At 44.4% G+C, this 14,874-nt stretch overlaps 2 protein-coding genes across 3 annotated transcripts; both read right to left on the bottom strand.

Moving 5' to 3' along the window:
* Nucleotides 1–259: 259 nt before the first annotated feature.
* On the bottom strand, nucleotides 260–6,807 carry LOC125727873 (diablo IAP-binding mitochondrial protein-like). 2 transcript variants are annotated; one of them, XM_049004856.1, is made up of 7 exons: nucleotides 6,650–6,807; nucleotides 6,324–6,475; nucleotides 5,127–5,256; nucleotides 4,025–4,153; nucleotides 2,996–3,106; nucleotides 2,294–2,390; nucleotides 260–1,585 (listed from the first exon to the last, which is right to left on the bottom strand). In XM_049004856.1, exons 2-7 carry the CDS (start codon nucleotides 6,440–6,442, stop codon nucleotides 1,392–1,394), a joined length of 780 nt encoding a protein of 259 aa, XP_048860813.1. In that variant the 5' UTR covers nucleotides 6,443–6,475; nucleotides 6,650–6,807; the 3' UTR covers nucleotides 260–1,391. The 2 variants fall into 2 exon arrangements, with proteins under 2 accessions (XP_048860813.1, XP_048860814.1); XM_049004857.1 differs by lacking the exons at nucleotides 2,996–3,106; nucleotides 6,650–6,807 and having other exon boundaries at nucleotides 6,324–6,643.
* Nucleotides 6,808–11,486: 4,679 nt separating this feature from the next.
* On the bottom strand, nucleotides 11,487–14,139 carry LOC125727872 (odorant receptor 131-2-like). Its single transcript, XM_049004855.1, has 2 exons — nucleotides 14,108–14,139; nucleotides 11,487–13,416 (listed from the first exon to the last, which is right to left on the bottom strand). The coding sequence occupies exon 2, from the start codon at nucleotides 13,404–13,406 to the stop codon at nucleotides 12,426–12,428; it is 981 nt and encodes a 326-aa protein (XP_048860812.1). The 5' UTR covers nucleotides 13,407–13,416; nucleotides 14,108–14,139; the 3' UTR covers nucleotides 11,487–12,425.
* Between the last annotated feature and the right edge of the window lie 735 nt (nucleotides 14,140–14,874).

Raw genomic sequence — 14,874 nt, 5'->3', positions numbered from 1 at the left:
ATGGTGAGAAAAAGAGGGCGGGCTGAGGGGGGAGCACCGGAGGGTGGTGCTGTGAGAGGAGACGACCAGCAAGGGGTTTGTAGGAAAAGTACTAATAATAATAATAATAATAATGTTGATGATGATGATGATGATAATAATAATAATACAAAATTAAAGTATATGAGATCTCCAGGGCCCAGAGGCTAGACAAAGTGGTCAGGGCTCATAGCAACAGCACAGTCGAGATGGAAACACAGGCATGAGATTCTCCCACATGTACCTTCACGTGTAAAACTTTATTACTTATTGTTTACTCATTACATCGCACCGTTTTCCTGCACTCACTGGTCTTGCATTGCACTGCTGTTGCTCCTGTCCTCCATGCTCTAACCCTAACCCAACCCTAACCTAACCCTAACCCTCCATGCCCTAACCCTGCAACTGTACCATGAGAATTTCACCATTTCAGAAAATGGGACAAAAAAAATCGAAACTTGAACACTGCACCCACAACCAAGCAGAGTGGAATGAATTTATATTCATCCAACAAGCAGGAAAAATCTTAATGTCCCATTAAATTAAACAGATTATCTCATAAATCCCTTGATTCCCCTCTCTAAAGTCTTTGCATTACTTGCTTCTTTATCTACTAATTTCATGTTTAAATACTTTTTATATCAACATTATGGAAAAATATAATTTAGAACCCAGAACAAACTGGGGCTTAAGCAACAAAAAAAGTCAACATTTTGGCGTGAAAAATGTCACACACTGAATTAACGACGTTAACGTTGCACTTACATTTCTTCCCTGTCGTCAGAAACATCAGAAATCACCTAAATTACAGCAAAAAAGCATATAAGCATGTAAATTTGGGTAAGCTAAGTGCTAAAACTCCAGCTTACATTTTGTATGGGGCTGTAAAATGAGGCTGTTATTCCATAGTATCCATAGTAACCAATCTGCTCCCATAATGCCTCACAACTCCACCACGAAAAATGGCTGCTCCTCCTGTTACACCAGTTAATGGTGCATCTTATTCTGGGTCTGAAGAGTGGCAGTGGGGGAGGTGCAGGTTCTGGATTACACAGTGAAGTTGGAGCTTAAAATTACACACACACGTCCACATACACACACGCACGCACGCACAGACACACACATTATATATATCAAATGTGCAACCAAAGTACATGGAAGAGCATTAGTGATAAAAGCAGGACTGCTGACATCCTCCAATTCCCCCTGGTCTTCACATTTCAAATTTTTACAGCAACAGGCAACTTGGAGGACACCTATAGGTCAAAGGTCAGTTGAGGACCCCAACCCCTGGATAAGATTGCTTGGTAGCATAGGGAGTCTATTATTGTACTTTGAGGTGTTATGGTGCATTTTACTACAAGTGTACGTGCCTAATCTTCCCGGAGGTATGCATCAGGAATATCCTCTTCTTCCTCATTCCTGCCAGCAGACATCCTTTCCATGTTCTCTGCCTTGGTGTCCACCAGCTTCTGCTCAGCCTCCAGCGACAGCTGCCGCACCTGCTCCACGTGCTCCTGCGCCACCTGCAGGTTCGTCCGCGCTGTGACCGAGGCCTGGTCTGCCCCTGGATGGACATACCCACAGACTGTTGGATAGCACAGATCTTTCAGGCTTACACAAGAAAGAGAGCCAGATACTTCTTCACAGGCTCTGCGTTCAGCTCTCGCCGAATTCCAGTGTACCTGTACTCATACTCATACTGCAACTGGCAAATAAAAAGGATTTATGATTTTATCTAAGAATTCAGAATCCATAATAATAAACGGGATGGTGACAGATTTCAAAAAAGGAAAAAAAACAGCTGAGATTTAAACAGGAGACATTTCTGAAAGACTAACAGAAATCAGCAGGAAACTCTATAGAAACATGATGTCAAGCTACTTGGACTCAAATCCAGATCTGAGCATCTGATCTCGTAGGAGGCAAACAAGATGGTCCGTCTGCATTGTCTTTGTTTATCATAATGCCTCTAGTCATGAAAGACGAGCAGTTCCTGTGTAAAGCCGGCTGTACATTTGTCTGTGTGCCCACTCCCATTGCATCGTGGGTCGGCTGAGACATCATGGTACCGAGGTAATCCAGCAGAGTGCCACACAAACACACCCGAAAAGTAGTCCCAACATCCTTCCCAGTGTGGTTCCTGTCGCCCCCTCCCTCTCCCATTCCTACGAATCCAGGGTGGTGCCAAAGTGTCAGTTACAGGAAGGACAGGTTTATCTAAGTAACCAGAACACGGCAGCGTGGGGGGGGGGGGGGGTGGGCAAGCACATACCTGCATTGAACGCTGCCTCAGCTGCCAGCTCAGACAGATTGATCGCATTCATCCAATTCATCTCGAACCGCCTGCACTCCTCCCGTCTGTCTGTCACCTAGAGAAAAGAACAGAGGTGATTCGTTCTTCTCAAATCGAGCTCATACAGCTCACTAGTCATGACTGTTTAACAGCTGTCGGGCCTCGATCGCCACCACCCTGCAATTACCTATTCATGTCAAACTCGTGCAGTCTGTAGCCCACTACAACCACTTACTCATATCTATCATTTATTTTATCTTGTGTATTGCTTTTCAATAAGTCTGAGTAGTGTTATCAGAAAGGTGGATATCAATTTTGACAAAACATGCAACATATACCAGTGACTCTCAAACTGTGGGTTGCGACCAACAAATTATGTGGGGTCGCAAGATCATATATTTCCTGAATATATATACAATTTTTTTTCGGCACCCCACCCAAGCAAATTTTATAATCCATACCTCGGGGGAATTCATCATGGGGGCTCCCCCCATATCGAAAGGGTAGCAAGATTTGTTTGTTTTTTTTAGGGTAGTTGCAGTTGCCAGACAGAAAGTTTGAGAACTACTGACATATACAACTACAACAGACAATAAGTCGAAATCCCAACACATAAACTCAAACAGAGACCCTTGACCTCTTGACCTCTTATGCCACCCTGATGACTGGATGACGGCCCACCTCCTGGCGCTGGCGAATGATCACTTGCCAAACGGTGTCCTCCTCTGTGGGGTTCAGCTTGCTGACAGAGGTCACATATCGCTGCTGCAGAGCCAAAAGCGTGTGCATCGCCTGATTGGGGGGTGGACCCAAGGGCGAGATACAAGGCCAGACTCAATGGTCAACAGAGACCTCGCTTAACTCCTCCACTGTCCCTCCCCAACCAGAACCCACAGGTTATCTACCCTGGCCTTATCAGATAAGGCCAGTCAGAGTGGTAAGTAGTACCAGCACTGAACCGGACATTTCTGCTGAATGGGTCAAAACAACAGGGGAACAAAACATCTAATCAGAGCATTTGGCTTATGTCTGTGTGTATGTGAGTTTGTAAATATTAATGGCAAGGAAACGTCTCTCACTGCACTAAAGAACGCAGGACTTAACTTTGATATTAAAATGGCATGTTGGTTAAACTTTTAACTACCAAATAATCTAAGTAATAAATGACTGTGGCTCAGTGATTAGCCTCTGACCTCCAGGAATGAAAGGTTTGATTCCCACCTTTGACTCTGCGGGTGGATTCTGTGCCCCCTCCATTTCCCAGGTTCCCTCCAAAAACATGCAGTTCAGTGAATCGACGTGACTTATTTGCTCATGTTGTAAGCGTGTGTGCGCTGTAATGGCCCAGCATCGAATCCAAAGTGCCCCCCGTGCCCCCTGTTTTGTGTCCTACACATAGGCTCTAGGTTTACCAAGATCCTATACTGAATCACTGGATATGGAAGATAGATTTTGTTAATTGTGTGCAATGCAAACACTTGACATTGTGCAATAAGTTATTACACTTCAAATAGTTTGCTTTAATAAAGTTTTCAAAATGAAGAGAGAAAAAAGTTATCTGACACTTTTATCCATAGCAACTTACAGAAGAGGGAAGGCTACATTTGTCTCTGTGCGCTCCCTGGGATTTGAACCCTCGAATTTTGCATAACGAGCACAATGCCCTACTTGTAGAGCTACAGGGTCACCATAAGGCTGTGGGGGTCTCACCTTAACATAGTTTGTAAGAGACTCCACTAGGGCCAAGGTGGTCTGGGACAGGTAGGTGTTGGCACCGTCCGTCATCAGTGATGAGGCTCGACGGATCAGGGCCTCGTGGGAGAGTACTGCTGTCTCTTTCTGGGGGGGTGGGCGATGGGAAACCAATACAACCAACCGCAATGACACAAGACACCAAAAGATGGCTTATACAGAAAATATCTCCTTGTGATGGGGACAGCAATTACAAATCCATCAGATGAACCAACAGATAAGTTCTGCACCTTGATATCATCTCACAGCAGTAGAGTCACAGAGACTGAACTTAAGAGCCAGCAGCACTGAAATCAGACAGCTGTCATAGGTCCTAAGTAGGCCAGAGCTGGTCCAAAACAGTTTACCAACTTATACAGAGGAATACATGGAAGTAGGTGCTGACTGCACAGCAACACCCATTACTGCACTGAGCTACAGCCAAAGGTGACTCTAGGCTTTTCCCGCCAGGGGTGCAAGGTGAGAGTCCAAGATGTTATTCCTCCATATTAAAGACAAAAAAATATATAAAGCAAACACTTGTATTAAATTATCATCACACATTGATATGACTTAACACAATCCATATTTTGCAACACAACTTCACAATACAGTATAATTTAATTCTATTGAACGTACTATGTTCAAATAGCATTTTTATCTGACCAGTAGGGGGTGTAGTTTCACCCCCGGAAAAAACCACCTGTGACTTGTGGTACCCGACTAGTTCCAGTGCAAGATGAGTTCTGGTGGGGGTTGCCAACTTTGCTCAGCTGGTTGGAATGAGATTTTCAATTCCAGACTAATTTGCGCACACATGCACACGTATTTACATGTATGTAACAGTTTTAGTACCTTGTAAATAATCGGTAGGGTTTGCAAACTACCCCAATGCTTTTGATGTAGCTAATTTTAGGTTTATAATGAAATAATATAAATTTAATATAGCCGTTAAATTTCTTGCATGAGTGTCACGCCAGATGCGTGAGAGCTGGCCATCCTGCTGGTGGGTAAGGCAGACCAAAACCCAGCTGGTAATGGAAAGGTCTTGTAAACAAAACGTCAGGTATCCTAGTCCTACCTGTGAGAAAGGTAGAGCGCAGAGCCCACCAGCCGCGCAAAGGGAGACGCAGGTCCGACGCACCGCCGCGGGTAGCTTCGCAAGGCGCCGGGGCGACGAGCTGCCGCCAACCACTGCCCCGATGCTGCATCTGGGGGGACAGGGACAGCTTCACTGCAGACCGCGCCGTACGGCGGACAGACGCCAGCGGCGCAGTCTGCCTCTATTTCTTACATTTCGTATTATAACTGTAGTATTTAACTTTTTCTTCTTGCATGCCACACTGCACCGTCTTTAAACTACGTAATGCCCTTGTTCTGTCAGCTTCACTTCATTCCATGCATTTACCATTAGGCCATAGTGAAACTACATGAACCTCACGCACTCGTGGTTTATTTCATGCTTATACTACGGGACCGTTGAATGCTTGAATCTGATTGGCTGACGAACGTTCTGAGGTGTGCAATTATTTTCAGATAAACGCACGGCGAACGTAGTTCCAGGTAGCTCTCTTGACCGCATTACAGTTCCATATCACTTCGCATAGTTAACTGTAATAACGGAAATTAGCATACAGTACCTATACAGCACACAGAACTAACAAAAACAACAACATGATAGACGATTTTCCGAAAGTAAATTTTAATATTTACGGTGAATATGAAACTTTCAACAACTGGGCTGCAGCAGTATTAGTTAGCCTAGTGTACCAACTTAAAGGCTACACATGACATTTCTCACTAGCGAGGTAATAACATCGCTGCATCTTAAAGCAGACTTACAGTTTAGAGTCGGTGCTTCAGAACACTGTTGAGGGACACACAGAGGTAGCCTAATTCATACAAGCTCTCTCTCTCTCTGTTTCTCTTTCTCTGTCAACGGCTCAAGCCTCCATTGCCAGCTTTAAAATGACGTTTTGGAACTAGCAAAAGAGTCGTTAGATGAGATGCGGAAGAAATAATCCTACTCACAATAGCGATTTAAGTAGAAAAACCGGACGACTCCGCTTCGCGTCGTGGCCGCATTACCACCTCGGGTGTGCATTATTTTCTAATAATTCAACGGCCCGTCGTCAATTATTCCTTACATCTTATACCAGACTGAAAAACTCTATAAACTCATTTACCACTGTACTAAACAGCGATCGCAAAAGGCAAGACACAGAGTGGAAAGTCCATAGATAGCAAAGGAAATGTCAGTATAAAATGCATGTGTAACCTGAGAAAGCTCATCACCGCCAAGCCGCGCCTGTACGCCGCCATGTTGGAGGGCAGCAGCAGGAAATAGGCGCTGCCTTGTGAAAGGCTCCGGGTCCCAAGGCACCCCAGCAGCGGCATGATGCTGCCCAGGCTTGGTCACCGCTCGCTCCTCTGTAAAGATCGCGGCCTGAGCGAATTTACTTATAATGATCCTTACTGGGACGATCCTTCGGATCAGGACTTGCTGTCGGCTGTATTATGTTGCCGCTATTGAAATCAAGCCTTTCCGATATATTTAATACTTATTATAAATGTTTTATGAAAAATTTGTAATGATATTCATACCAGTGTAACTTGCAGAAGATTGTCCAATAACGATAAACAGCTTTTCCTAAGAAGTTCAACGAAAAAAAAAAAACAGGAGGATTTATATTACTTTAGGTTGAACGTTATTTTTTAATGCAGCATATTATAGACGTATTTTATCGGGGTGTTTGCAACCGTGGGCACTGAATTCCAAGCGTGTATTTATGCACTGAGCTGAACTTCGCCGACCCCGTTATTGATCACGCGGGCCTGGCCCCTGCCACCAGACTCAAAACACTTCCCAGGCTTTACGTAAGCGAGAAGTAAAAATCCAGAGTCACTATTTCGTCAAGGGCAGTTACAAGTCCGAAGAATTTGTTCTGGCGCATATATAGGTACCCACTTTACACACAACATATAAAAATAGTCATAAAATTACAAAAATTTATTACAGTTATATACATAATACTGTATTTAAAGATACTATATATAGATCTAAATATCAGATCGGAAATAGAGACAACAGTCATGTTAGTGTATAAATCGTGCAAATATTATTATTATTGTTGTTGGTGGTGTTATTAATAATAATAATAATAATTTACCAATAGCTTCAATTCAACAGGGTAACTGCAGAATCCAGATCAGAAATGGAGCCATTACAAATTACTATAAAAAGAACCTCATTAATATTTCCATATATCACAATTCAAACCCAATGTATTGAATGCAATGTCTGTACAGCAAAAATAAGTCGATGGCATAATAGATGAATTATCCAAGCATGCTTTTGACTTTCCTCTGAAGCTCGTAGTGGTTTCTGTAATGTTCTAGTGATGCCTGAATAATGTAGGATAAAATAGAAAGATAATATGATGTCATCCTTCGTCTTAGGCTGAAGGAGGGTAGAGGTCAGGAAAAGCCACAACAAGAACAACACTCCCTTCCATCAAGACGTCTGATCAAAGTTCAGTTTTATCTCAGGGAAATCTCACTCACTGCCGCTGACGTGGTGGGAAAAGGTCAAGTTCTTCAACAAAAGGGGAACAAAGATGGTCTATTTGCAAAGTTTACTGTTGTTGAAAAATTAGGCCAAATCTTCTTATATTAAATAGCCCATTGAATGATGATTAATAAGTTTTTGTTGTCCCTGTGACCCTGAGTAGGATAAGCAGTTACGGAAAATGGATCCATGGAAATTTTTCTTGTTTTCAATGTTAGGAAGCTTAGCCGTTGCCTTATAGAAGGCATGTCCCAATTCGGCCACAAGATGGTGCTAATGCCACGTAACATAGAGAGATGAGCTTCACGGTCAATGACAAATGCGGATTGGTAGAGGAAGTACTCATTACACTCATTACATGCATTTTTTTCAAATACGTTTGCCTAGTCTTAATTTCATTTTCGTATTTTGTCTATATATCTCAATCAGAAAAAAAGTTCTAGAACAGGGTCATGCAGAGACTTTTTGAGGGCCAGATACTCACAGGCAGAAGCATTTCACCCTAGGCAAGGCACTCCTGCCCCCCGGGAAAATTCACTACCCAACCTCACTTTGACTCAAACACATACATGCCAACTGACATGGGGTGGTTGGTGACTGATAAAAGATGTTATCTGTCCAAGGGAAGGGGGGTGGTGTTGGCAAAAGAAAAGATTATCATCTAGGGTGTTAGTAATGATTGTCAGCCTGGGTGGGGTGGGGGTGATGACAGAGGATGGCTAAATCGGTGCCCCTCAGAAGGTGTCACTCTGGGCAGCTGCCCATCTCGCCCTTGCCAGGTTAAAAAAGGGACACCCAGTAGCTTTAAATAGCTACGGGAAATGGGCAGATACTTGGGTATCCTCAATGAAACATTGCAAGCTAGTAGGTGTTAACATGTCTGTACATAGTTTGAACTGGCTTGAAGACTTTAGCACTGCATATGCAGACAATAGAGATTTTTTCATTAAGCCTCGTTAAGGCTACAGTCAGGCCTGTTGTAGTCTAGTCTGAGAAATATGGGCTTTAGCACCGTCGCAAGGCATCTCGTCTCCCCAGCGAAGACTTGTTTGCTCAACCCTATCACAAAGGTTTGTCGTTAATAATTGATGACTATTAATGAGAGCACAGGAGGGCTATTTGAAGGCACCCACATGATGGACATCCGTCCCTGGAGCAGTTTGTCCAATTATCACGCACTCAGCAGTTCAGCAGGGAAATCCTGGTGTTCTCCTAAGTAGAGAGTGATATAGGTCCACAGGTGTGAATTTGAAGACCAATTTATTTCCATCTTCTTAATCTTTGACACTTTTCTGAATTTAGTCTAAAAACAGATAAATGCAGTATTAAGTGTTTTCTTACAATTTTAAAAGTTGAATTTGGTTGAAGTATAGTTGAATATAAGTCATACAGTCCATATATCACCAACATGAAGACATTGGCTGTATCGGAATTTGGGGGGCGCATCCTTCTAATGCTGCATTCAAAGACCGAATGTGTGACAGCAGCGTGACAAGGCTCCCGGCGTCCCGTTTCGAAGGCTCCTTCAAATTCAGCCTAGAAATCCAGTATTCCTTTGCCGAGATCCCAAGATTCATTGTGCAAACATTTGAAGGATGCAGCCCCTGAATTCAGACACCCACTATAATACCCCATACACTGTACAGATGTTCACTCCTGCAGGTTAAACCATTTGGACATCAGTATCCAACATACTCCAAATTTCTCTATTACCACAGTACTCTCCAAATCTATACTGATTGCTGCTCTTTAATGACCTCACTGACTGATTAATCCCTTTCCATGTATATCAAGGTGGATCTATATTCTTATTTTAATGGACATGTGATTCCACATGTGAGTTCCTATACAACTCTGCCACAGTATCACTCTGCTCCCAGGTTTGAGCTCTCTGTGGCTGTGTCCGAATTCAGGTGCTACATCCTTCAAAGGATGCAGTCTATGTAGATTTTGTAGAGTGCGTTCTTCAACGATTCGTGCAATGAATCCTGGGAAATGTTGGGATGCAAGAATCCATCAAATGGATATTTGACAAAAGAAGGATACAGTTCAAGGCTGCATTTGAAGGGGCCTTCGAAATGGGACAGCCTTGTCGTGCTTCTGTGACACGTCTGGTCTGTAAATGCACCTTACAAGGACGCAACACCTGAATTTGGACAGAGCCCCTGAATTCAGGCCCAGCCAACATTCTGGAGTAAGTGGGACAGCTGTGGCCTATTAGGGATGAATTGCAGCCCAGTTGGTGATAACATTTCAATTGTTGCATGCTCTACATCTGAACGTCCAGGTGACGTACTTTTCCTTCTGATGAATTATTTTAGTGAGGTGATTAAGAGCTGAGATAAGGGAGAATTAGAACCCCTCAAGAAACAGCTACGTAAAATTCCTCATTTGCCACATGAAAAAAAATATATATCATCAGCTAATGACTGAGCCTCTTGAGATCTATCATTTGTTTTGACTGCTTGACTGGTGTTGTTTAACCAAATTGGTCAATACAATGTCAAAGGTTGTTTGGTATTCAATGTATAAACAGCCATGAATTAGCCCCATCCATTAGTCACTGCATAACCACACTGCTGGCCTGACCACTGGGCTTCAGGCCTATGTACATATTTTGCAGAGTGCCTGCCCTTTCTCTGAAGCAGTCATAATGATCCATATAATATGAAATGAAGCAAAAAGGTCTCTCCTATCGGCCAAAAGGCCGGTAACTTTCAATGCCATTTTGTAAAAGAGGGATGGGTGCCTGGCCAATGAGCATCTGCGCATGTCCTCTTGTTACACAATCTCCCATGTTCTGTCATTAGTGCTCATCAATTATTAACATCAGCCCTCTGGCTGATGGCTTGTTTGTTCCAGTACTGAGCAAACAGAGCTTCCCTGTGGAGATGAGCACCCTTGTGACAGTGCAGGACCCCACAGCTCACGGCCTGAATGCAGCCTTAGTCTGGCCTAATGGAAGCATCACATACAGTCTGCTTCCTACACATGCAGTGCTATGGAAGTAACAACCGTGGCTGGAGTGGCTAATACCTGTTAATGTGCTTTAAGTTTTATTTTGGGAAAATACACTATATGGACACAAGTACTGGGACAAACGTCTTAATAATTTAATTTAGGTGTTTCATTCAGACCCATTGCCACAGTTGTATGAAAATCAAACACCCAGCCATGCAGTCAGGTTTACAAACAAGTCGTGAGTCGTTCTGACGATCTCACTGAATTCAAGCCTGGTACTGTCATAGGATGCCACTTTCACAATAAGTCCATCCATCCATCCATCTTCCAAACCGCTTATCCTACTGGGTCGCGGGGGTCCGGAGCCTATCCCGAAAGCAATGGGCATGAGGCAGGGAACAACCCAGGACGGGGGGGCAGCCCATCGCATGGCACACTCACACACCATTCACTCACACATGCACGCCTACGGGCAATTCAGTAACTCCAATTAGCCTAAGCATGTTTTTGGACTGTGGGGGGAAACTGGAGTACCCGGGGGAAACCCCTTCTGCAGAATGACGACTTACGCTTCTCTGTCAGGCAGTCTGATGGACAAATCTGGGTTTGGCGGATGCCAGGAGAATGTTACCTGCCTGACTGCATTGTGCCAACTGTAAAGTTTGGTTGAGGAGGGATAATGGTGTGGGGTTCTTTTTCCAGGGAAGCAAGGCCCATAAAGACATGAGTGAGTTTGGGGCGGAAGAATTTGAGCTTGAGCCCTAACCTCAAGCCCATCTAACAGCATCGGGAAATCCGAACCCGAACTGAGACTGAACTGAAAAAGCAGTAAAAAGATGGACGGGCTGATAGAATCTTAGTTGATTGAATTATGATAAACATTAGAGAAAACCTCAAAATAAGTGGAAATTTAAAGTTAAATCACATCCACATACTCACACCCTTTAGAAAGCATAACATTTTATTCATGATGTACAAAATGAAGACTGGACATAACCTGCATAATAAAGGGACCATGATAATAAAAAAAACATAAATTTCTGAAAGGTCCAGAGTCCATTCCAGAGGCTACAGGTGCAGGGCAGGGAACAGCCCAGGATGGGGGTCCAACCCATGGCAGGGCATGAGGCCGGGAACAGCCCAGGATGGGGGTCCAACCCATGGCAGGGCACAAGGCAGGGAACAGCCCAGGATGGGGGTCCAACCCATGGCAGGGCACGAGGCCGGGAATAGCCCAGGATGGGGGTCCAACCCATCGCAGGGCACGAGGCAGGGAACAGCCCAGGATGGGGGTCCAACCCATCGCAGGGCACGAGGCCGGGAACAGCCCAGGATGGGGGTCCAACCCATCGCAGGGCACGAGGCCGGGAACAGCCCAGGATGGGGGTCCAACCCATCGCAGGGCACGAGGCCGGGAACAGCCCAGGATGGGGGTCCAACCCATCGCAGGGCACGAGGCCGGGAACAGCCCAGGATGGGGGTCCAAGCCATCGCAGGGCACAAGGCAGGGAACAACCCAGGATGGGGTCCAACCCATCACAGGGCACAAGGCAGGGAACAACCCAGGATGGGGGTCCAACCCATCGCAGGACACAAGGCAGGGAACAACCCAGGATGGGGCGCTAACCCATCACAGGGTGTACAGACACACACCAGGCACTCACACACCTATGGGTAATGTTGTAAGTCCCATTAACTTCAGCATGTTTTAGCACTGTGGGGGGGGGAAGCCAGAGTAATAATAATAATAATAATAATAATGCACAGTAAGATATGTAACCATTAAATAACTTCTAGTTACATCTAGTCTTTCCCAGTCCACTCAGTGTATCTCCCAGGACCTCCTTCACATTAATGCCTCAGTTCCACCTTCCAGGAATGAGAAGCAGCTGGCTGAACCTTCTTATCCAGGCCACAAACAGCATAGTGTTTCAATGCCTGGAGGAAATTCTGGTCCCTCAAACCATAGATCAATGAGCTTAGGCAACGCGGTGCTATCACAAACATTATGAAATTGACAAAACGGATATAGACGTAGATCACTACACTGATCTTTAGCAGAGCCATGTCCACGAAAGGCGTAAGTAGCTGTATCAGGCAAAGGAGAAGCTGGATGGCATGGAGAGCCACTGTCCTCGTGCCCTTGGCGCTTGACTTCCTGTTTTCACCAGAGGCAGACCGGGCCGCTGCAGCCACCTTGATGTATGTGAAAGCGATCACCATGGACATGAGCAAGAAGTAGAATTTAAACACAGCAATTTGGAGGTACCTCTGCCACTCAATCACAAACAGTGCATCCACAGTACACAAGACTCTCATGGTGAGCCGCTCAGCTGAGACCAGGGCTGCGAAGGAAAGGAGGATGACGAGGGCAGGTACACAGCCCAGCCCCCAAATGAGGAGCAGGCCCACCACTCTAATCCTCGGCGTGGAGATGGCAGCGTGCCTCAGGGGCTTACACACAGCCACAAAGCGTTCCAGGCACATGGCCACCAAGGTCAGAGGTGTGCAGAATTCTAGCCAGACCAAAACCAGGTTGAGCACTATGCAGGCCTCATAGGGGATCACCACACTGTAGTAATGCAGCAGGACAGCCAGGCTGGACCCCATCAGCAGTGATGAATCCACAAAGAGCATGTGGGCAAAAAGGATATAGCGGGTATCAGTGCGAAAGGCCTCCTTCATGAAGAAGGTGAAGATCATGAGGCCATTGATGTATAAGAAGATGCCCACCAGCACCTCTGTAATGATCACATTGGCAGCGTATGGCCTGAGGAAGCTGGTGTCTGATGATTTGTTGCTGTTGGCAGCCGCTGTCATATTGTCTAACATCTCAAGTATCCTAAGAACAAAGAAAAGGATAAAATTGTATTTTTATTTGTATTTTTATTTTCCATAAACACTGTGTCACCACAGGACTGTAAGGCTCAAAAGACCCCCTGAAGTGTATCGAACAGGTTGAGTAATGGGACCTTTTCCAGGTTATTTGACAAATGCATCATAAAAATTAAATCAATGCATAGGTACAGAACTGATGCCCATAAGCCTGGGAAAATCAATATTAACTACAATAACATCAGCCAGGCATCCTGAGGAACAGGAGAGCATTCTGACAATGGGCACGATGTACCTTCATGCTCCATGGGCTGCCTGACGTGATCCTCAGTATCTCCCTTATGAGCCAAATCCCTATGAGTATCTGTCTTTGTATCTGTCATGTTGAACTATAATTCACACAACCGCCCAAACCTCCATGTCTCATTAGTCCTGATTCCAAGAAATTCAGCACTTTCCTGTGCTTTTCCCTATCAGAGTATCAGAGTCATCCTTTTGTTCTTTTGGCCTTGTATATTTTTGACAGGCAGCCCAGAAGTTATCAAACGATCTAAATCTTATACTTTATATATAATAAAGCTGACTCTATGAATCAGTGGACATTGTAAAACCCTAAAACGATTAGGATGTGCCTGTTTTTAGTTCAGAAAATTAGTTAGAACAAAACTCTCTCTCCTGATCCATGATCATTACATTACCTCTTAAGTGCTTTGAGGGGTCCTCAGTGAACAAAACCCGCAAGAAAAAGGTATCATGGCCAACCCTTTATAGTCTGACTTTAATGATACGGGATCCTAACTTCTCAGGCTCAGGTGTAACTTGGGAAAAGACGCACAACAGTGATGTCACTGAAATGTAAAAAACAAAAATGGGCTCTGTGGAGATGGGTGTAACGTAAAATCAGCGCCATCTAATGATGAAACATCTACATGACGTTCTTCAGCAGCAACAAACACATGTAAAAACAGCCAGAAAGCCCCTTAATACATGTATTATGAAAATTCCAGGTGTCAATCACTATCCGTATGCCAGAGTAATAATACAAAGCAAAAGAGTAGCATTTAAGGAATGCCAGAGGAACAGCCAGTGACCTGTTCGTAAAAGAAATTGAATATTGGCTCATTAACACTTGACAAGTGGTGTAAAAAAAAATTATAAACTTTGTAAAATTTAGCTATTGCATGACAAACAGTATCTGATTATCTACATATGGAGAGTCAGCATTGGGTCTGTTGATCACGTTGTAAAGAGGGGCCTTGTCTTTTTTTCCATTAGCTTAAAATAATTTTTCTAGCGACCACCATCCCATGTTGAACTGTTACCTGCATCCCATTACTATGTTGCATTATGAGGCCAGACCAGCCTAAAATTGCCCGGGCAGGTGAGGTGCCCCATTTCTTGGAAATGCATGTAATCAGTCTTGACCCCATATGGAAAAGTGTCACACCTGAACTGAAATTCCAAC

This window comes from Brienomyrus brachyistius, unplaced genomic scaffold (assembly GCF_023856365.1).
Source record: "Brienomyrus brachyistius isolate T26 unplaced genomic scaffold, BBRACH_0.4 scaffold123, whole genome shotgun sequence".
Classification (NCBI taxonomy): domain Eukaryota; kingdom Metazoa; phylum Chordata; class Actinopteri; order Osteoglossiformes; family Mormyridae; genus Brienomyrus; species Brienomyrus brachyistius.
The sequence above is the reverse complement of the archived record's forward strand: the minus strand, read 5'-3'. Positions and strand labels throughout refer to the sequence as shown.